Source organism: Alternaria arborescens, assembly GCF_004154835.1.
Source record: "Alternaria arborescens strain FERA 675 chromosome Unknown contig_4, whole genome shotgun sequence".
Taxonomy (NCBI): domain Eukaryota; kingdom Fungi; phylum Ascomycota; class Dothideomycetes; order Pleosporales; family Pleosporaceae; genus Alternaria; species Alternaria arborescens.
Window position 1 is genome coordinate 1150377 of NW_021167859.1, and position 21271 is coordinate 1171647.

Below are 21271 nucleotides of genomic sequence, written 5' to 3' on the forward strand. Positions count from 1 at the left end.
CTAAGGCTAATATACGCGTCTGCGGCTATTGGTTCAGTTGACGAGCTTCATATCAGAACGCTCTTTTTTGCACCCTCCGTGTCGGAAGCTAGGTGATTTTCTTCCTGTGCTTTACCCTTCTGTCCATGTGGTCATGAGTTGTCTAAATTCTGAACGCCGAGAGGGCGGAATCGTAAGTGTGTATATACAGCAGTGCGACTAGAGATGTAATCCCTTCTCCGATGTTTTGCTCTATCGCAGTAAACACGAAGTCTCGGTGAGGTTCAAGAAACTCGTATTGAACTGACCCTACACAATATCCTTGCATCTATCAATCTTTGCCAAGATGTTTGTAACGCCAGTATTCGTTAATAGCAATGTGTGAGTGTTTCCATGGAGGCCCGACAGGACGTCTGCTTACAATTCTTAGGCTCGATCCTTCCATCTACGGCTCAAAGCGCGAAAGCGTAGCCCGCACCGAGCTGTCGTCCAGACTTAGTACAGCTTCTTCAGACGCATCCTTCGGCTGCCTGCATCGAACTTCTTCAACCAGTTCCAACGCTTCTGTGTCTACAGCAGCCTCTTCCGCTGCTTCAGTAAGCAACCAAACTTACCGTCCGAAACATCGCAAAACCTTCTCCAATAGCTCAATCGCCCGACGGTTTTTGCAAAAAAGCAAGCCACAAGAAGTTCATTCACCACAAGTCGAAGCACTGCCAACTTCAGCTCCTACACTGGTTGTTGCATCTCCTCCTAAACCCATTGTAAGCGCGCCTTCGCCTCCTGCTACAGGAGGGCAGTGTTCCGATCTAGTTGTGCGATCTAAGAGGGACGTCTATCATGTCGACAGGGCGATTATGTGCTACCACTCGCGGTGGTTTGCCAGAGTTTGCGCTGTTGTTATATCGCCAGTACGTTTAGTCCTGTCCTTCACCTCAACTACGCTGACATGAGCAGAAATCATCGAAAGGCATCATTGACCTTAGTGCCGATGATCCAGCAGCCGTCGCGGCAATGATGCAATACTGTTACCAACTCGACTATACTGATCAACTAGCAGGCTCAGACCTTGCAGTACCTGAAGACGTCACTTTGCGCTCTCATGTGGATGTGTATATGCTTGCAGAGCGGTATGGCGTTGCTGGTCTGAAGGCGCTCGCACTTCGAAAATTCAAGGAATTTGCGGGTAATGTACTGGTTGTTGATGGTGAGGAAGAGCAACTGTTACATGCGATTCGCTCGATCTATGCACCTGAGCGAAGAGCTAACGCGGACGACCTCAAGATGGTTGCGATCAAGCTTTGCGCTGATCATGTGCAAGCTTTCATCCACGGTACGGGCAAGACTATGGCTCTTGTATACGAGTCGATGGATGAGCTACCAGAGTTCAGGGCAGACCTATTTGAAGAAATGGCATCTCGCTGGAAATAGGACACCACCGTGAGCACGTATAGCGTTGGCAGTAAAGGCGAGCAGTATACGCCTTCCACGTTCGACAACTAATCAGTGCCCCCACAAAGTACTGCGTTGAGTTCGTAATCATCACTTCTCACTTAGAGGCTAGGGAGTTGTTCCCGAAACATTAATTTGAGAAGAGGCAACACTGGGCTGGACAGACACTCACGTTCACCACTGGTCTGCCGAGCTTTCTCCCAAATTTCTCCTCTAGGACGTGAATAAGACGTTCCGGTCACCCTCTCTCTCCTTCACCTTGCTTTCCGATCGCATACAAATATCGAAAATATTTGAAGGGCGGCCTCCCACCTACTTATAATCTACACGTTACAGTCGACTTGATTTGACCGCGGCAAGCCTGGACATCAGTACGACATGAATCAGCTACACCGTAAGCGTGCCTTTGGGAAAGCCTTCAACGGAACTTCCGATCTCTCTAGTCATCCACATCGCAAGGCGCTATGCAGTGTTGCTGCTTTGTCCGTTGCTTCGACGCCTCGGCTTTTCTACACGCCCGCGTTCCCGTTCGGATCTGACAAAGAAAATGAAGATTTGTTCTTTCCCATGCTAAATGGAGTCACCGAACCCCCTAGCGATTCGAAAAGTCATCTACGGCCTCCTCCACGCACATCATCTCTTCGGGGACTATCCGAGCTACAAGTTGATAGCAATGGATTTCAGCGAATCTACACTGTTCCTGAAGATCAGAACTCAAGTCGTCATGATGAGCAGGTCTTGGGAGCGTATTCAAGTGCACCTGGTCCGGTCATCTATGAAGACCAGGACACTATTGCTATGCCTAGTCCGGTTAGCCAAAGAGCTCCACTCACTCCGAGTGCGCTTCACTTCCAGACTCTGTCTCTACAGGATCCTCTTCGCAGGCATCTGCCAGACTTGACGTTTCAATCGGCTATCGATATCAATGCAACATGCACAAGCGTCTTTGTTCTGCAGTCTATCGACCTCCGTTAGTGAGAAAAAGCCATCTCTCTCACGTAGTATATGCTAACGACGATGCAGCTGTTTCTCTCATATTCTGAAAGATGACGTGGTGATATTCTTCGACAAGGGCAAACAAGTCATGAAGATTGACAAATGTCTTTTGTGTACCGAGTCTCGCTTCTTTGCTCCGATGCTGGACGGTCCATCTGTGGTAAGTAATTGACTCACAGTTGATAATCTCAGGTTACTAACTATTCTAACAGGAAGGTCAAACACGCTGTATCCGCGTTCGCGATGACTTCCCTTATGCCATTGGGGCAATGATCCAGTACATGCAAGAAGGCAACTACACCTTCAACTCCAACATGCGACTTGAACATGCCAACATCACGCTTTTGGATCTTCACGTCCACGCCTACGTTGTCGGCAAGAAGTATAATGTGGCCAAGTTATGCGATCATGCGATAGAAGAGTATCTCAACATCGCTGGAATGGTTCTTAGCATAGGCATCCCCGCCGGCGAAGATCCTACTGACTTCTCCAATTTTACTGTCAACGGCGACCACAAAGGTCCCGACGCCAGCCCTGCGACATCGGTTCTCAACTCCTTCCTGGACTCACTAGTTCTCATCTGGCGCAACACTCTGGACAGTGACGATGCATTACGCCAGGGCGTTCTCGAGCTGCTGAAGCCTAACATCAACCAACTCATGCGGCTGAAGTTTTTCCAGGTGTTGATGATGGACATGGTGGGTTTTGGCGGTGATATTGTGCATAGCCTAACTGAGGATGGATTTGATGTTCAAGCTTTTCATACTGACGGTGGGTTGCAGCAAAAGATTCGCGTCAAGTTTGGTAGCGCCTGGAACATGGCGTAAGTGCGTTGATGAACACCGGTGGACTGATAAGGGTATGTGTAGCAAATGAGTTCAGCCCACTGCTAGGAATATTCCGATCGACGAAGAAACTTGATGGTCTCCAGTCGATCCCAAGTCAGCACGATAGGCAATAGTCATACAACAAGTCAATATGATTTCCTCCTAAAGCCATTCAGTTTACTGAGTTCATGTTGATTGACTCTAGCTCCCTATGTTCGCTTGAAATCGTATAGACATGGAAAGATCCTAGAATAACACCTGCAAACTGCCCGCTATACAAAAAGAAATTCATCAACGTTCAACTGTTTGTGCCATGTTCCTCCTTCGGCTCTCTGGCAAGCGCCTTGGATTCTTATTCGCCAATATCGTCTGCCACTCTGGACTGACTAGCATCTCCGGTTCCGCCCAAACCCCGACATCATCCCACCTAGACCTCCCCCCGAACGGCTTGAACGTCCCATGCTCGTGCCACTGCTCATACCCCCACCCGTACGACTTGACCGACCCATGCTCATACCAGAACTTATGCCGCTGCTCATACCGTGTCTGCCACCGCTCATACCACTGCTCATGCCATGTCTACCGCTAATGGCGCTACCTCCCATGCCAGTACTACTCATACCACCGTGACTTCTTCCATGTCCCATTCCACCACTGCTGTGTAGATCCTGAGGGTGGTCGATGTAGGATACTCCATTGCCGTTAAAGCGGCGAGGTCGGGAAGGTCCACAGCCCATGTTGCACGTGCTAGGTGGTGTTGAGACGATAGCGGGATATTCTCTAGTATTGAGTAATGTTATGTCGATTTTGTCGACGAGCAGGCGATGCGTGGTGGAGGATGGACGCAGTGTTGTGAGTTGATCTGATGTGACTGCTCGGAACGGGGTATATCTTTGAAAATGAATTCGTCTTTAGGTTGCAGAATTTTAGTTATAGTTTCTTGATTGTGAGTACACTATGGATGCTCTTAGTCTCTTATAGTTCACTGTGGTTCTCCTCATGCTTGTTCAAGTCTCATACATCGACGTCACAGTCAGTACCCATTTGCAGTATGACATACGCCAGGCACTCAATTCCAGAGTGCGTGATCCTTGATTCTTTGCACTCAAGCAATTTCAGCCTATTTTGCATGTGTTTAAGGCATAGTCTGTAGCTTTCTCGGCAAGTCGAAGAGCTTGGCATGGTAGAAGTGTGGCTCATGCGTGCCGTAATTGCCGGGTGTGGCTGATGACGTGTGGCGCTAATGAATCGACGCGTGTTCTGTGTTAGCGATGCTGCTATTTGATGTTGAAATGCAGGAACTGGAGAAAACATTTGTGAGAGCGAGTTGTTCTGTGGCTTACCCAGAGCCTTGACGTTCCCTTGGAGCCCCTTACAGTTTTCTGCTCAGAATGTTGGAAGTATGGAACTGCAAAGGGCATGCCGCCCCAAAGAAGCTGCACACACAACACGATGTACTAACAGTGGACGAGATGATTTATAGGTCGAAACCTTCATGGCATTGGTCATCTAAAAGATATGTAGGACCCTCCCACATCCTCATGCTGTCGTCGCTGTGACGCTGGGCACGAAATGGTAGCGAGAGGGTCGGTCAATCTTCGCGATCCGAGTGGAGTTCGATCGTCCATGGAGAGCTGGACGAGACCTCAAAGAAGATGGCGTTCTACGAAAGACGGCTCACACCTTTACAAACTTGGTGTGAGAGCCCGTGGCTACAATCGGGCCCGGCTTGCCATCGACGAGCTTCCATATGGTCGCTGTTGTGAAGGCGAGGGTTCCGCCCACCTTGCCAGCCCTGCCTTCAATCTCGATGGTGTCGCCATCTTTTGCCCCGCTCTGGTATGAGATGTGGATGTCGGTAGATACGCCCGTCTTGGTCCTGTTGTCCCAAGCAGCAATAGCTATGCCGCCCACCCAGTCAATCAGCGTGGCAGAGACTGAGCCATGGATGCTTCCGTGCGTGTTTACATGGTTCTTGGTCAGCGGCAGCTGAGCGCGCACGACGCCTTTGGAGGCATAGGTCAGCTTGATGTCGTCGAGCAGGAACTGGTAGATGGGGCTGCTAGGCTTGCGGCCCTCCCAAAACTTCTCGACATGGACGAGGATCTCGGGATCGTTGGGAGGATCGCTGGACATGGCTGCTACAGGCGGCGGGTGCGACGGGGAGAGGTGACGCGTGCAGGAGGGAAGATCCAAGCGATGTTGGGATTCGAAAATAGACATTCAACGCTCGGGGCGGGCTCGGCGCAACTATTCAGCGCTCTGCGATCAACAAGCGGCAGCTGTGAAACGGCCAGACGCCAGTGTCAGCCGTTAGAGACGCCACATATTCCAGTCTGCTGCACTGGACCATGCTTGAGTACAGGCCACGACTCTCCCCAGCACAGCAGCAACCCCCGATGTTCGCGCACATCCAACCACCATGAGCGACCCCGTTCAGCCACCCCCGAGCCCGCCCACCTCCGCACTCCATCACCACCATGACTCGCTCGCCGATGGCTCCGCCGTGACGCCGGAGACGGACGCGACAAAGACAGAATCAAGCGCGACGCCCTTGGACGTCAAGGCCCTCACAGATCGCACCCTACACTTCTTGGCGACGGCGAGCAATGAGACGCTCGGCGCCTGTCTGGCTGGCCTAGGCGCAGGCACTTATCTCATTCTCGGCCGCGTTGGCCTGGTCCTCATAGGCGTTGTAGGCGGCGTCGTCCTGCACGCGACGTGGGAGGGGCACCATGGCGGCGACAGCAGGGAGACACAGGGAAAGAGCGCCGACGTGAGGAAGCGGCAACTGGCCGTCGACATAGCGCAGCGTGTGCTGGACTGGCGGAGCGACAAGACGCACGAGCAGAGCCACACCAGAGACGCCAGCTCTGACTTTAACGTGCAGCTGTATTCGGGCAAGACGCTTGACTACTCGGACTTCAAGCCAGAGACCGCCGCTGCGCTGACGGAGTTGACGGATGCAGTCATTCGTGACTATGTCAAGTATGTCCTCCGCGCAGTGTCTAGATGCTGTTCTAATGTAACGCAGGTGGTGGTATTCACCCCTACTGCCCTTCGAAGACTCATTCCCCAACTCGTGCCGCCAGACCTTCACCGCTTTCATGCTTTCCATCTCTGCACACCTCTCCCGAAAGCGACCAGCCGACAACTTCCTTGACTTTGTGACGCGCTCATCTTCCTTCTTCATCATATTGCTGCAAGAGATCGCCGCTGCAATCCAAGCCTCCCCCGGCGATGTGCCGACCGAAGCAGTTGACATATACCTCAAAATGAAGCGAGATAGCACCCTGGCCAACATCCTGGACCCAGACTACCAGATGAAGCAATTCAGTGTGGCAGCTGAAGACATCCTACAAAACTACCTGGAACCGAAGACGTGTGAGTACATTTGGTATGTCGAACCCATGTGCCTACGCTAACTTGCTGTACGTGTCTCAGACAACTGCATGCCGGCACGGACATTCCTACACCAGATACTAGCGAAGCTTATCCTTGAGATGATTGTCGTGAGCTGTTCCAAGCCAGAGTGGATCAATGGATGGATCGTCTATCTCTTGGAAGAGGGCGAGCCGGAGCTCCTGAATGCCATTGACGCAGGCGTCGAGGGTTCTTCAGAACAACTGCAGAATGTAAAGAAGGCTGCACAGAATGAATTCGACGATACGGAAACAGTGACCACGGCTGAGAAGAGGGAACACAAGCGCGTCATGAGCAAAGCCCAGGAAGCCATGGACGATGCAATGCGAGAGGCTCAGCTTTTGAGTCAGATGATTGCTGAAGAAGATGCAAAGCGGCTCAAGGAGCAGCAACGGCAAAGTGCATCCACGTCAACCCTGAACGACGACCAATCTGAGAGTACCACTCAAGGAATAGTCACCCCGTCGTCTTCGGGGAGCGACGCGCATGGTGATGCCGACCATGCGGACTTGGGCATCTCTGGGCTTTCTGGTCGATCCTTCTCAGAAGCCACACCAGCATCTCCACCAAGGGGCTCCGAAGAACCGCCGGCTCAAGAAGTGAAGAAAGCATTCACAAGCTTCGACCAGCTTGTACTACCCCAACCGCCTACCGCACTTATGGACAACCCGCCTCCTGCGCCGCCACCACTAACACTGCACAACAGTACCATGTCGATCTTTGACGATAGCATGCCTGGAGAGAAGGGCACGATCAAGGCCAAACCAACGGCAGAATATCTGATCCAGATCGAACCAAAGTCAAACCACCACACCGGTTGGATGACGGCACGCAAGTACGCCGAGTTTGAAACATTACATGAGGTCATACGTCGGATAGCAGCTATCACCGGGACTGCAGGCTTCAACGAAGCACACGCTACACTGCCGCCATGGAAAGGTCACACCAAGGCGTCATTGCGTGGAGAGTTGGAGCGCTATCTTAATGATGCCGTGAAGTACCAACCACTTGCTGAAAGTGAAGGTATGAAGCGCTTCTTGGACAAAGAGTTGGGCTCTGGAAAGACGCCTGGTGGTGGCTTTCCAGGAATCGGTTGGGCGGGTCAGACCTTCGACACAGTTGGTAAGGGGATGATGGGCGTACTTTCAAAGGCCCCCAAAGAAGTTGCTGGTGGCGGCAAGGCCCTTTTCGGTGGTGTTACTGGAGTACTAGGTAGCGTAGCAGCACCGCTTTCAGGAAAGAAGAACCGCGAGTCGGTCAGCAACATCACCAATGCGAACGCAACCGGAAGTCCTCTAAGCCGTACATCGTCCAACACGGCGCCAATCCAAACACGACAAAGCAGAGCAGAGTCGACCGTCTCCGAACTTCCTACGCATATTCGTTCAGAGAGCACCTTGTCCCTGGTAACCAAACGTACATCCATAGATTCTGTACGCGATCCCCATTCGCCTGTCATCGATCAGCAACCAGGCCGTGAGGCGCCCATGGAACGTCGACCATCTTATAATCCTGACGGCGACGGTAAGCGTTCCGGGAGATCCTCCAGGTATGGCTCCCGGAGCAATAGTCGCGCACCAAGCATGCGTGAGAAAATCGAAGATCTCAGTCCCATGATGGGAGGTGATCAACTCATCAACTTGCCACCAATGCCTAGCGAAATCCCCGACGATTATAGCACGATGCGCAATCAATCAGAGCCAGCACACGCCCATAAGCCTTCGCAGTCTTCGAGGCTATCAACAGACTCTGTGCCCTCACTACCTCGTCGACCTTCAGCTCCATCGTTGACCTCTTCTCCGGCCAAATCACCACTCAAGTCCCGTACAGCAACCATGCACACGCCATTGTCCGAGCCCGAGACCACAGTCCTCATCGAACTGTTCTTCGCAGTCGTGAATGAACTCTACACTCTCTCCTCCGCCTGGACACTCCGCCGCACGCTCCTCAACGCCGCAAAATCATTTCTCCTACGACCCGGAAACCCACAGCTCTCCTCCATCACATCGCTCCTGCAGACCACCGTTCTCGACGACAACGCCTCTGACGCTGGCCTAGCATACCATATTAGAAAGATCCGGGAGAATGGGTTGCCAACAGAAGAGGAGCTGAAAACATGGCCCAAGGAGATGAGCGAAGAGGAGAAGGAGAAATTGAGGATCAAAGCAAAGAAGTTGTTGATGGAGAGGGGTATGCCTCAAGCGCTAACGAGTGTTATGGGACAGGCTGCTAGTGGAGAGGCATTGGGTAAGGTGTTTGATTGTTTGCAGGAACCTAGGGTTGCGAGGGGTGTTATGTTTGGTTTGGTGTTACAAGGTTTGAGGGCTGTGACGCAGTAGTAACGACTTAGAAGGTGTTCCGGGCGTTAGTAGAAGTGGGTCTCGACCTCGATGTTGTTTGATGACCGCCAGGCGTCTGGTCATCGAAATCTTACAAAGACATTTGTTTGTTATTGCTTGCACCTGCCTTCAAACACACTATGTGGTTGTCATTTGGGAAGCTAACGAGAGCCTAGCGAGCGTGTTACACGAAGGATACTGTCCCTGTTGCCTACTCGCCAAAGCTTGCCCCAGTGACCGGTCTGTGGCCTACACATGGTGTAACATTGTGAGGTTTGGCAGACGGCTCACTGAGATCTATTTTGGTAACTATTCAGGCCAGAAGCTGATAAAGTGATGCTCGAGCGGAACTGACGTGGTGGGAACACGACGGCAGGTGCGGCTGAGGCATTCGTTCGTAGATGTGGCACAGCCCCACTACCTCGAGGCTGACAACTCATCATAACTGCAGACTTCGTAAACTATCCGACAAGACTTTGAGACTTGCTTTTTAATGCCACTTATTTACTCTGGCTTTGCGCACTCAAGTATCCCAATCTACCACCAACCTGAATAGCTCTGATAGTAACCATCATTGCTAACACCATGTCGCGAACTCTCCACCTCTACCACACACCAGGGTCTTGTTCGCTAGCCACTCATATCGCACTCCAAGCCTCGGGTCTTCCCTTCTCCACCACAAATCTCAACGCTGCTCGTGGTTTCCCCGCTTCCCATCTTCATCTAAACCCAAAAGGCCGCGTTCCAATCCTCGAGGTAGATGGCGAGCTCATCACCGAGACACCGGCCATCCTCTCCGTAATCGCTGCGCTGGTTCCAGAGAAAGGATTACTGGGGAAAGGTCTGATTGCGCAAGCGAGAGCACAAGAGTGGATAATATGGCTTTGCGGGACGTTGCATGGGCAAGCATTTGGATGCGTGTTTAGGCCCGGTCGGTTTGTCGGAGACGAAGCAATGTTTGATGCTATACGAGCAAAAGGCCGTGAACATGTTCGAGAGTGTTTCGGATATATCGAGAAGAATCTAGAAGGCAAGACTTGGGCGATTGGCGATGGTTTTACTGTCGTGGACGCGTATCTCCTTGTCTTCTACCGTTGGGGCAATATGCTGAAGATGGGTATGAGGGAGACATATCCGAGCTATGCGAGGGTAGTCGATGGCGTTGTCGCGCAGGATGATGTGAAACGAACAATTGAGAGCGAGGCCATTAGCGTACTGAATGAGTAGTGTTTGTGAACAGTCAGTTTCAGTACCATCAATATCGGTAACCCTTAGTATGAGTGTGTGAACGTTACCCCGATCCCTAAGCAACACATGTGCATTTCTATGACGTTTTTCTTTGATGTTGTGATCTTTTGTACTATCTACCATCATTCGTACTGTATGCAGCTTGAAATTTACCTCCTCTTAAAGTGGAATAAACAAGCATGCTAATGCTTTCTGTTCCATATCGTAGCTAGACTAATGAGCTTTCAGTGGTCATCGTCTTCTTTGCTGTCGTCATCGGTCCGCTCATTCTCCTCCTTCTCATTCTCATCTATTAAAGAGGAGGATCATGTGACCCCTTTAGACTAGAATATATAGTCTGAGTATCATCTCATGTCGAATCAAAATCCTTCTACTCGAAATCTTTTTCCCCTTCTAACATCGTCTTCCTCCTCCTCCTCCTCATCCTCATCCTCACCAGTGGTACCTTGCTCTTCGTTGAAGTCAGCGTACATGTTGTGTACGATATGATTGAATGTATCAGTATTGCGCGAACCGAGCCGAGGATCAACTTCATGAGATTCATGATAACGACGAGGTAGTATCCAGCCACGCGACTGCGGAATAGTTAGCGACAATTGTTCCTATTTGTGGTGTGTACCCAGTGATCACAAACTGCATTATATGTCTTCCGCATGTTGTAAACCCACAATGACCGAGGCAAGTCGAAGAAGTCAGTAATATCTCGGTCCACCAGACCTCGACGAGGAGGCGGACGGTTGTATTTCTCCCAACGTCCCCTGTAGTTCCATGATACGGTGACGCAAGCACCGTGTTGCTTGAGATGCTGCACGACGCTAGCAAGAGCCTCAATGACCTCCGCTAGCACCTCCATACGAATGCTTCGTTGGTAGAGAATGTTGTGTAGCTTGAAATCCTGCTTATCCTTGATGTCGAAGAATGCGCCGAAGTCCATCTCAAGCGCCGATTTGCGGACATGACCTATCTCCGAAGCGGTATGCTGACAAGTGATAGCCGGCTTACAACATGGTCGCGGTGCACGATATCGGTCCATCTTACAGTGAACAGTCAACGTCCTAATCAGGTCTGTCGTTAGCAGGCCAAGATCGAAACAGTATTTGTTCATGACAGATCGAATGGACTCTGCTCCGCACTGCAGGAGACCAGCAAGGTTAACAGTGTGATAGAAGGATATCCCAATCTCTTTGGCCATCTCGAGACCAACGTGAGCCGGGGAAATATGATGCGGAAGAGCGGACTTGTCGCATAGTTCAGTGCTGTTATGGCTGTTGCCCCGGTAGAGATTTTGAGCCAGGTCCAGCAAAAGACCGTGTATTTGAATAACATCGGTGGCGCCGGGAGAACACTGAAAATCATGATACTGTCGCAAGCGCCGCGTACCAACATCATGAAGTGACGTTCTCTTAGGGTCGAAGTACCACAAATAACCATAGATCATGTCGCGAACTTCACGTGGTAGGCGAGAATGCATCTGAGCAGTGAGAGCACGATTCCATGCCCTACTGTACGGAATAACAGTACGGTGTAGTACCAAGTCGTTCAACCAATCGTTGTATTGCCCATGGAGCATCAGGCGTTTTGTGAGAAGGTATCGCTTCTTTAGCTCTAACTGCTCTACTTCTTTGTCGATATTCCTCGCACTGTTGCCGGTTAGTCAAGACTGGATCGAGCGTGGTGCCTACATTAGGGAAAAGGCTTACTCGCTCATGAATCGACTGCCTCTACGTTTGGCACTGTAAGACGTCAGTTGAACGAGGTCCAATGTAGCTGTACACAACAGGGCGGGCCACATGCCGTAAAAGTCTATCTCGAACCTGACGAAGCTGCTCCTCATTAGAGGTCACTATGGATTCTGGCCCGCTTGTAGAGGTCATTGTTGGAGTATAAGAGTGATGGATTAATTCTACGGAGGATTCTGGCTGTATAGGCAGTACGCTAGTGGGTATGGAAGATACCAATAACAGCACATGAGATGGCTCTTTCTTCAGTCATCTCGCACGACGATGCAATTCTTACGGGCAGACGCGGAGGGAGAGGCATATGAGAAGTTGTGCGCTCCGCCGCATGCTCTCACGATCTATTGTCGAAGAACGCTGTTGCTGTCTCAAAGCGAATAAACCATATTCGGGCCTCAACTTTCACCAGTGACACGTGGATGATGCGTCTTCGTGTCTATATTGACCCCTCTACAGTCCTCATCATATCTTGCGAAGACACTATGAAAGGCGTTAGACAGCTGCAGAAATCGGAGTGATACAAGACTTTTAAGTTTACCAGGCTTCAAGCACAAGATGAACATGATGCGCACGATTTACGCCGTAAGGTTGATCTCCTTGTCAGCCTAAACCTCGGCGATGGTCCCAGCTCCCTCATTGAGCTAGACTGGAAACCACGGTCATGACGCGTGAAGCTGATCAGCGCATCCTCAACACCAGATACTGGTTTACTTTGTATTCGGTTCGTGTATGTCGTGGAGCACAGATACGCTACATTTTAGACATCACTTTCTATCGTAATTGCGATCACGTCCTAGCAGATCAGCCCTGTCGCTTCAAAACCAAAAGTTCGAATATGACGCCTTCAAGCGGCCGTAAAGTTTGGCGTTTCATTGTCTTATCATGCTGAGCCCTCTATTTCGTAAAGACACCGATATCCTTCGGTGTGTCTCGCAGTCGCATTCTTCGAATGGAAGTGTTCAGCACGTTCCACCTAAACCCCACATCGTTTTCGCTCTGGTCTATCTCGAAAACTCGTCGCAGCTGTGTTTTTCAAACACGGAACGGACCAGTCATGGATATAGTTACCAACGTGCTCGAATTTCTCCTCGGCATCTTCGCTGGCCTGATCGGAATCTATCTTGGCTTCGTATCGCTTCTGACGATCCCAACACTACAAGACCACGTCATCTTCTTGCATCGAGTAATCCGAACTTGGGGTCAGGACATAAACATACCCGAGCAATGGGGCTTTCTTCGCAATCAAGTTACGCCATTTCATCTCAAAACCCCAGACGGCGAGACTCTACACGCGTGGCACGTCCTACCACCGGAAACATACCGCCAACACCAAGCCCAGCTTCGTGGAGAGCCAGTTGGACTCTGCGCAAATGTTGAAGAACGACTTTCTTTTCAGCTTCTTAAAGACCCCACTGCACAACTAGTCATCTATCTCCACGGTGCGGCAGGCACACTGGGATCTGGGTGGCGGCCACAAAGTTACAGGGCCATGAGTGCGACGTCAACCAACGTACATGTCCTTGCCATTGACTACCGCGGGTTTGGCACCAGTACGGGATGGCCTTCGGAAGCCGGCCTCCTTACTGATGCCCTTACGTTGGTCAAATTCGCGACCGACACTGCAGGCATACCAACAGAGAGGATCGTAGTATTTGCTCAGTCCATGGGTACTGCGGTAGCAATATCGCTCACACATCACCTAGCCTCACAACCTATCCCTATTGTTCTGGCGGGAGTTGTACTGGTAGCGCCGTTCGCCGATGTAGAATCCCTGACCCGGACGTACAAAGTCGCTCGCACCCTTCCGCTCCTTTCTCCTCTCGCGGTCTTTCCGCCGCTCATGGCACTGCTTAATAGATTTATTCTTACCAAGTTCCCTTCCAAAGAGAAGCTCGCCGCACTTATCCATCGGTTAGACAGCATCAAGGTCAACGACAAACGACGGAGCTACAACATCACGTTGATACACGCTAAAGATGACTATGATATACCATGGAGTCATTCGGATATTTTGTTCTGGTACGCTGTCAATGCCGCCTCTGGATCAACCTCGTCTGTGACGTTTGAAGAGCTCGAACACATCAAGGCCAAGGAGAAGACAGCGTTGGGTGCTGGAGGTTGGGAAATGGAATGGAAAGGGAAGAATGGGATCATTAGGGAGCAGATCGTCGAGCATGGTTCCCACGATCGTATCATGAGCTACCCCATCGTCAGCCTAGCTATCTCAAGGGCTCTTCATGAGTATTGCAATATGCGGTGATCGCCAGGAACTCACGGCCAGACTGCAGCGATCAGCTCTCACCACGTCGGTCCGGTGGGATTCCGGCTATGTAGTCGCATCACCGCACCAACTCAGTTTGACCGCCTCTGCATCATCCTGGTTCTTCCCACACAGAACATGTCGAGACTGAGGAACAATACGCCTTCTGCACTTCCTCCAACACAGAAGCGTTAGCGGAGGCGAGATAGACCAATACTTTTGCCGGCTGCTCGATTGAACGCAACTCAACGATGATATTTCGCCGACAGCCAACTCATAGATGCGATTGCGCAACCCACGAAGTGATCAGAGGACAGGCAACTCAGTCTGGCGGTTGTGCATGGTTCTGCACACTGTCAGCAGAATATAGGAGCATAACGTGCCAACTTACATGTACTCTCATGAGCCAGTCATCGGCGTCGCTTCAAGCGTCGCCATACTGCAAGCCTGCTGTTAGATCTGTATGGTGGATGTAGATGAAAGCACGAACCCAAGAAGGACTAGGGCGTTTTTGGTTTTTGGGGTGTCTTGCGTGCATTGAAACGGTGGGGCGGACCATACCGTGTAAGTGGGGGTGGGGGCGGCACCTGATCTGAGTGTCCGGGCATATTCGCTTGTGAACTGGAAGCGACCAAGAGAGTGTAATCGATGCAACGGCCTGCTTTCTATGCTTTGCCTAGGCGTACTTAGAAACTATACCAGTGGAAGCCGCAGGCGTCGTCGGTCGTCCTGATTGTCGACTGCTGCTTTAATACCAGCAACCTCCTCTTTCCCCCCTCTAGCGATATTGTCACTGCTGCACTGATACGTTCAGTCTACATTGCATTTGCATGCATAATAGCGGTGTAACTTCAGCAGCATCCAAACTATGTCGCCATTGCGAATGGGTGTCGACTGCGCGTGCAAAAACAATTATACTGCATAGCTTATCCTATAGCCTCAGGTGATCCTCATAACACTTACCTGTATAAATATGGCGAAGGAATGAGTGACAAGCCTGAGAAACCATCTCACTCACAATCTCTCTTGGTTCTCTGCACTCTTCCAGCTGGTTCCACTATTAATTTGTGTCTTCTAATCCAGTACGATGGATTCCCTTCCAAGCACCTTCATCATTGAAATAGACGGCAGGCCCATCTCCAAGTTCAATGGCCCGGTTGATGAATGGAGTGGCGAATTATGCAAACTGGTAGAGGGTGGATCGGAACCAGCCGTTTTTGAACTACGCGGAGGCCGTCTCATGTCCGACGGGCATATCCTTACCAGACATCATATAGAGGACTTGAGCCTCATGCCGAAGAGGGTATTATGGATGAAGCCCGACGATCGCTACAGCCAACATAAAGTCGTTGCAGAAAAGAATGGCGATGATTACTCGCTCACCATCTCTGGTAGAGTGCTCTGTAGCTCTTCACTGTGCTTGTTGCTAATCTTATGGGTAGGTGGTACCCTTATGGCGAGAGACGGCATCGTCGTTGCGGACATCCTGAAACGTAAGCTCTTTCCCTCTGACATATGGACACAGACTGATTATTCCAAGAGGAACCAAGCCGAGCCATCGTCAAGATGCGATAGTAGCTGCAAACAGTTAGCAACTGTGAGCCTATGGCCAGTTAGATTATTCCCACAACTATAGGCTAGCTACACCTTTAAGTGGTGCAACTACAATTACTACACAAACCTCACCTATATTGTCTTGAAGCTGTGAAACCATTCGTTCTTTGTACAAAGCAGCCGCAGTCTTGACCTTTCACAACTAGCAGCCCTTTTCGGCCCGATCTGTACCCAACACTACAAGACTGCTAGCAATGCGGTGTCATGCAGTAGCCTTGACACACAACCCCGCACATCCACGGCAACCTTCTAAATCAAGTAAGCAGCATCTAAGAATTACCGCTAAGCGATCACCAAGGCATCTTGGTCCGATCGTGTACAAGCTTGTCTCGTTTCAGAGCAAAGCTATGGCACAGCGTGACAGTGTTCATGTCGCGCCTGCACGGGAGTTCTTTACGCACGCACTCAGGTGAATTTCCTGCAGAGCAAACTGCTCTCATCTCTCGATTAATCCACTAGGAAGATAGTGTTTTGTATTCGCGCATTGTTCGCTGCATGTGTATGTCACAATAGCCTAACATCACTCGTACTTTGGCAAGAATGAATGTTCTATAGAGAATCTCGCGCTACCACCAAAACGTTACTTGCTTGAGCTTCCGCGCCCCATCTATAATGTTCTCCAGCAGACCTCGCTACAGTACTCAGCTGGCATCTTCCATCTCTCTGTACGTCTCTCGTGCCCATGCATAGAACGCGATAGGCGGGTCAACCTCTTTGCGAGCAAGATACTTCCACCAATTCTCCCAGACATGCCGCCGTATGTACCCCAGCCGATATGCGACATGCCATCCGGTCGGCAAATCGAACGTATACTGCAGCTCCTCCAACGTCCGCATCCTCGTCTCTGGAACAAACAAGTACACCAACACGAAGGCGACCAAGTTCAGGCCTGCAAAGATTGAGAATGCAGCGGTCGGCCCAATGCTATTCAACAAGAACGGGAAAACCAGGACCAATATACCAGCGCCCGAGAGGTTAATAGCGACGGAGACAGCCATACCGGCTTCTCTCGACACGAGAGGGAAGACCTCTGCTGCAATCGAGAACGGGGATGTACCCGCCGTCGGAGCATAAAAGGCGACGAAAATGACAGCGAAGATGCTAATCAATGGGGTTCGGACGGTCTCCGACTCAGAGATCTTGAAAAGGAAAGCAAACACCAAAATTGACCAGGCCATGTTTGGTAAGCCGAGCAAGAGCATGATCGACCGTCCTAATCGGTCGGAGGACCAATATGCTGGTAGCCCAAACACATAGTTTGCTGCTCCAAAGGCCAGACCTATTATCGCGGCAATTTGGTCGCTGTTGTCTGTAATGGCATTGTTCCAGACTATGGTGCCGAGGAACGCTATCGTATTAACGCCAGTTAGTGTTTGAGTGATCATGGACACCGAAGCGCTTAACAGTGCCCGTCGACACCGTTTGTTGGACCACAGCTCTCTCAAACGCTTGTAATAACCGTTGACACCAATGTTATACGAGTAGGGGTTACTCTTCTTCTTCGCTCGTTTGACTTCAGTATCGAGGTTTAGGCTTGTAACATCGCTCCATCTTCTGTTCAGAACCGCAAGCTCGATGTTGGTATTTTCGTTTTGCTCAGTATGCGATCTGTGTTGATGCTGGCTATTACCTGGCTCTATTGTTGTTCCTCCAGTCGTTGCTTCCGTATTGGAACCTTGGATTAGTCGACCTGGCGGTATGGGCGCTTGCGAAACGACCGTTTCGAGCTGCACGCGATCTGGTGTTACCAAGGATGGCTCACCAGCGAAGCTTGACGTGCTGATGTCTACACGTTCGGCCAGGTTACCAAGTTGGTTGACTTCCCCCTTCAGCAGTCGGCTTTCGAAATCCAGTTGTGCATGCGCATACATGAAATCGCGACTTGCCAACAACTGTGTGGTTTGAACCTGCTCAAACGCCTCCAGTGCTTTGCGGTAATTTCCATGCTTCATCAAGTACCGAGGGGATTCCGGCATCAAGTAGATCATGACCAACAACGGGATCGTGGGGATAAGCACCGTATTTGTGAGGATGCGCCATGCAGATGCGGAATTTTTGACGTAAACCACGACCAACAAATTCGCAAGAAACCCGAGAAAGATGCCTAACGGATCAGTATCCTATGCCGCTCGAGTACCTGTGAGGGGAACGTACCTGCTGCATCCGCCAATTGCCAGTTCGCCAGAATTGCGCCCCGAATATGTTCCGGCGATATCTCAGCCGCATATATAGGAACTACGTAGCATCAGTATCCTTGGCGCAAACAAAGCCAATGCTTCTCTTTTACCTATCGATGCTTTTGCGCCCAAAGCTATTCCATTGATAGCGCGACAGGCTGCGAGCTGGCCTACATTATGCGTAACCGACGCACCGATTGTTGAGGCTATTGTGATAGCACAGGAGAGCATCACACTACCTCGCCTCCCCAAGAAGTTCTCTTGCAATGGATCTGCGAGAAGTGTACCAAAGAGGCCCGCGGAAAGCAAGGGTACGGCATTCAGCATTCCAAAAGTCCAGAGGTCAGATGAAGGACATCCATGGTTTCTGCGAACACATAACTTAAACTCGTCTGGCATGCCATAGGCAGTGCCATTGTTCACGCTTTGCGTCCAGCCCTGAATCATTCCTGCCAGACTTGCCGTCATGATCGTCGCGCGCAAGAATTTGGACTGCTTCCAAAATCCTGTACTCTTGTCCTTCTCTTGCTCTACAAGCTTCTTCTCCCGCCCTGTGAGCTCGCCCGCATATCTGCTGATAGTCTCAAACTTGTCTCGAGCGAGTCGAGCGCCGAATCGAAGCAACTCGTACCGATCTTTGAGATCTGCTAAAGCCGCAAATTGCCAAACATATTCTTCTAACTCGGTTCTTCCGGTATTGAGATCGGCTTTTGTATCATCGAATGTCAAGAACGGATTATCTATGCTACAGACTGTCAGCCACACTCAGAATATGCTGATTCATGCACATACGTCTGTCTTGCGCCTGTTGAGCGTACTCGATTTGTCGCCAGTCTTCGATTACCAACTGTATTTGCACAATCTACTGCTCTCATAGTGGGCATAGACTCTCTACCGGAGTATGCTGTTACAAGCCTAATTTGGTGTGCGACGACATGCCGGATTCAACAATATATGTCCGTTTTCCGCAATAGGCTGACACCAACAAGGCTGACCTGTGCTTCCAACTATGGAGCCTGATCATCCATACGACATGTATTGTCGAGGTCCTTCACCGTCATTCTGCCTACATCCAATTCCCAAAGGGAGGCTGAGCAGTAGGTATGAGTTCTTGTGATCCCTTTACTCTCCACGGATTGGCTGCCTTGCATTTACTTTTGGTGTGCACTCTTGCCCCTTCCTCGGCGGCGCAGGCCTAGAAGATGATGGCCAATCAACAGACGCTACCAACCCGCATTCGGCACGAAGGTCAGCTATTGCATCACACTGTGGCTTTAGTTTTACTGGTGACACCTTGTTCTTCCTTCAGCCTTCTTTCCAGCAGACTGCCTTGTGGTTTACCTAACAGGGATGCGCGACTGCGAGAGCGTCTGTTATACCCATTGCATCTCTAGCTAACTAGGTGAACGCAGGTTCGCGCGACTCTGAGATGAATCCCCAGATCATGAGATCCGAGACATTACGTATCCTCGCTGGACCAGGCGATACCTGCCGTCGCGGGTAAGCTGGCAGACGGCACGTAAGCGGCTGCCTGCTTAATCTGCAATAGTGCACCGTCGAGCTTCCCCGCTTACCCCAGGCACGCCTGAGGTCGCCTTAGCTCTTGGCGCCTCGGACCCAACCCTTACCCGGCATAGACCCGTGCGACCATTTCATACCTGACACTTACGTCAACTTCTCTTACACGTGTGCTTCTCACATTACCCGTCCCTCCGTTCGTTGTTGGTCACGGCCAGACTCCACGCGTTCTACTCAGCCTCTCCTCCATCCTTGAGCTTCCTTACGATATGCATTCTTCAAGTAAAGCCAATACTACACATGTAACGTTTGTTGCACTTCTGCACGCACATCTAGCAATATCCCTGTGAAACCCCATAGCCCTGCTCTAAGCTTTTTTTGACGATCCGCTTCAAAGTAGACCTCAACAACATCTACGAACCTGAAGCGACGATGGCCGAGCCGGTCTCAAGCATAATTACCATCGCACTGCTCGGAGTTGCCGTCGTCAGAGGATGCAAGACCTATATTGACGCTGTGCGGGAAGTAGACGAACTAGTCGACCGGCTTTCCCGCAAAGTAACGGACCTGCATAGAATGGTCAGCTTCCTCAACTCAAAATACCAAGAGGCTGAGCATGACAGCGCTAGCCAGCAGTCACTTATTGTACGTGGAAAGATCACGCAATGTCGCAACAAATTCCGAGAGATCAAGCCCAGGATACTGGAGTTGAAAGCTCGGAGTACGGAGAGTTTTGTCGACAAAGTCTACTTGGAACGCAAGATGAATACGGTAGCCAAAGACATCGAGGTTGCGGTTGATGAGATACGACAATGCCTGATGGACATCGTTCTAGTCACTGGAGTCTGTTCGCAACTGTTAGTACAAATCTACCTTCGATTTCAACACTGCTAATATACTATTTTAGTGAGTTTACCTCCTATATGCGCCGCGCTTCAGAATCTACGGCAGCAGTAAGTTGGATGATAACTGGTTTTATGGAAAAGCTCTCGCTGACAACCACAACCAGCCACCCATTCCACGAGACAGTATCCACAATCAAACAGTTGAAGACGATTCCACCGTGCTCGGCAGGTGGCTCTCGAACGCGGAAACCATCTTAGAGCCAGTACAGATCCGCAGAGACTCGGCCACGACTTCTTCATCGCGTTCCTCCGTCTCTTCCTTATCTTCAAAAGATATTCTAGCTCAATCGGACGCCGATGATGAAAGCATACTCTCAGCACAAACACCCGTCACCTTAGACCCAAGCGAAGATTGGAGAGATTTCCACAAAACGGTATTGCGATGCGAGGATGGCTCTGCTCTGGTTGAAGAGGTCAATGCAATGCTGGAAAAGCATCCACAGCCGAGTGCACTTGTCAACATCCTGGGGGACCACCAACGCGCCCCCCTTCATCTCGCAGCCATGCGCGGCAATGTCGAGCTTGCCCACATTCTACTCGCCTTCGGTGGGGACATCCACGCTAAAGATACCGAACCCGCTTCTGTACTCGATCACGCTCTCGCGAACAAACAAGTCGACTTCGTTACCCTTCTACTCGACAAAGGGGTGGATGAGACGGCGATACTAGATCGAAACATGGACCAGTTGAAGGAGATAAAATGTATTATTGCTTTCAGAAAGATGCGGGAGCAAAACCCTCCACGGGAGAAGACAAGAAAATCCAGTTGGGGCTTCGGAAGAAGGCGCTCGAAGTGA

At 50.7% G+C, this 21271-nt stretch overlaps 10 protein-coding genes across 10 annotated transcripts; 7 read left to right on the forward strand and 3 right to left on the reverse strand.

Moving 5' to 3' along the window:
* Positions 1–325: 325 nt before the first annotated feature.
* Positions 326–1410, forward strand: AA0111_g2484 (hypothetical protein; the record flags this gene model as incomplete). Its single annotated transcript, XM_028648260.1, has 3 exons — positions 326–360; positions 410–890; positions 937–1410. 3 exons carry the CDS (start codon positions 326–328, stop codon positions 1408–1410), a joined length of 990 nt encoding a protein of 329 aa, XP_028510069.1.
* Positions 1411–1809: 399 nt separating this feature from the next.
* Positions 1810–3254, forward strand: AA0111_g2485 (hypothetical protein; the record flags this gene model as incomplete). Its single annotated transcript, XM_028648261.1, has 3 exons — positions 1810–2405; positions 2455–2587; positions 2640–3254. 3 exons carry the CDS (start codon positions 1810–1812, stop codon positions 3252–3254), a joined length of 1344 nt encoding a protein of 447 aa, XP_028510070.1.
* Positions 3255–4931: 1677 nt separating this feature from the next.
* Positions 4932–5390, reverse strand: AA0111_g2486 (hypothetical protein; the record flags this gene model as incomplete). Its single annotated transcript, XM_028648262.1, has 1 exon — positions 4932–5390. One exon carries the CDS (start codon positions 5388–5390, stop codon positions 4932–4934), a length of 459 nt encoding a protein of 152 aa, XP_028510071.1.
* A 286-nt stretch (positions 5391–5676) lies between these two features.
* On the forward strand, positions 5677–9016 carry AA0111_g2487 (hypothetical protein; the record flags this gene model as incomplete). Its single annotated transcript, XM_028648263.1, has 3 exons — positions 5677–6242; positions 6289–6638; positions 6699–9016. 3 exons carry the CDS (start codon positions 5677–5679, stop codon positions 9014–9016), a joined length of 3234 nt encoding a protein of 1077 aa, XP_028510072.1.
* Positions 9017–9601: 585 nt separating this feature from the next.
* On the forward strand, positions 9602–10243 carry AA0111_g2488 (hypothetical protein; the record flags this gene model as incomplete). The annotated part of the gene is made up of 1 exon (XM_028648264.1): positions 9602–10243. The coding sequence occupies one exon, from the start codon at positions 9602–9604 to the stop codon at positions 10241–10243; it is 642 nt and encodes a 213-aa protein (XP_028510077.1).
* Positions 10244–10623: 380 nt separating this feature from the next.
* Positions 10624–12098, reverse strand: AA0111_g2489 (hypothetical protein; the record flags this gene model as incomplete). Its single annotated transcript, XM_028648265.1, has 3 exons — positions 10624–10839; positions 10899–11904; positions 11965–12098. The coding sequence occupies 3 exons, from the start codon at positions 12096–12098 to the stop codon at positions 10624–10626; spliced, it is 1356 nt and encodes a 451-aa protein (XP_028510078.1).
* A 956-nt stretch (positions 12099–13054) lies between these two features.
* Positions 13055–14260, forward strand: AA0111_g2490 (hypothetical protein; the record flags this gene model as incomplete). Its single annotated transcript, XM_028648267.1, has 1 exon — positions 13055–14260. The coding sequence occupies one exon, from the start codon at positions 13055–13057 to the stop codon at positions 14258–14260; it is 1206 nt and encodes a 401-aa protein (XP_028509947.1).
* A 1087-nt stretch (positions 14261–15347) lies between these two features.
* Positions 15348–15835, forward strand: AA0111_g2491 (hypothetical protein; the record flags this gene model as incomplete). The annotated part of the gene is made up of 3 exons (XM_028648268.1): positions 15348–15651; positions 15703–15753; positions 15801–15835. The coding sequence occupies 3 exons, from the start codon at positions 15348–15350 to the stop codon at positions 15833–15835; spliced, it is 390 nt and encodes a 129-aa protein (XP_028509946.1).
* Positions 15836–16515: 680 nt separating this feature from the next.
* Positions 16516–18926, reverse strand: AA0111_g2492 (hypothetical protein; the record flags this gene model as incomplete). Its single annotated transcript, XM_028648269.1, has 4 exons — positions 16516–17978; positions 18029–18109; positions 18162–18796; positions 18844–18926. 4 exons carry the CDS (start codon positions 18924–18926, stop codon positions 16516–16518), a joined length of 2262 nt encoding a protein of 753 aa, XP_028509945.1.
* Positions 18927–20001: 1075 nt separating this feature from the next.
* On the forward strand, positions 20002–21271 carry AA0111_g2493 (hypothetical protein; the record flags this gene model as incomplete). The annotated part of the gene is made up of 3 exons (XM_028648270.1): positions 20002–20426; positions 20477–20522; positions 20579–21271. 3 exons carry the CDS (start codon positions 20002–20004, stop codon positions 21269–21271), a joined length of 1164 nt encoding a protein of 387 aa, XP_028509944.1.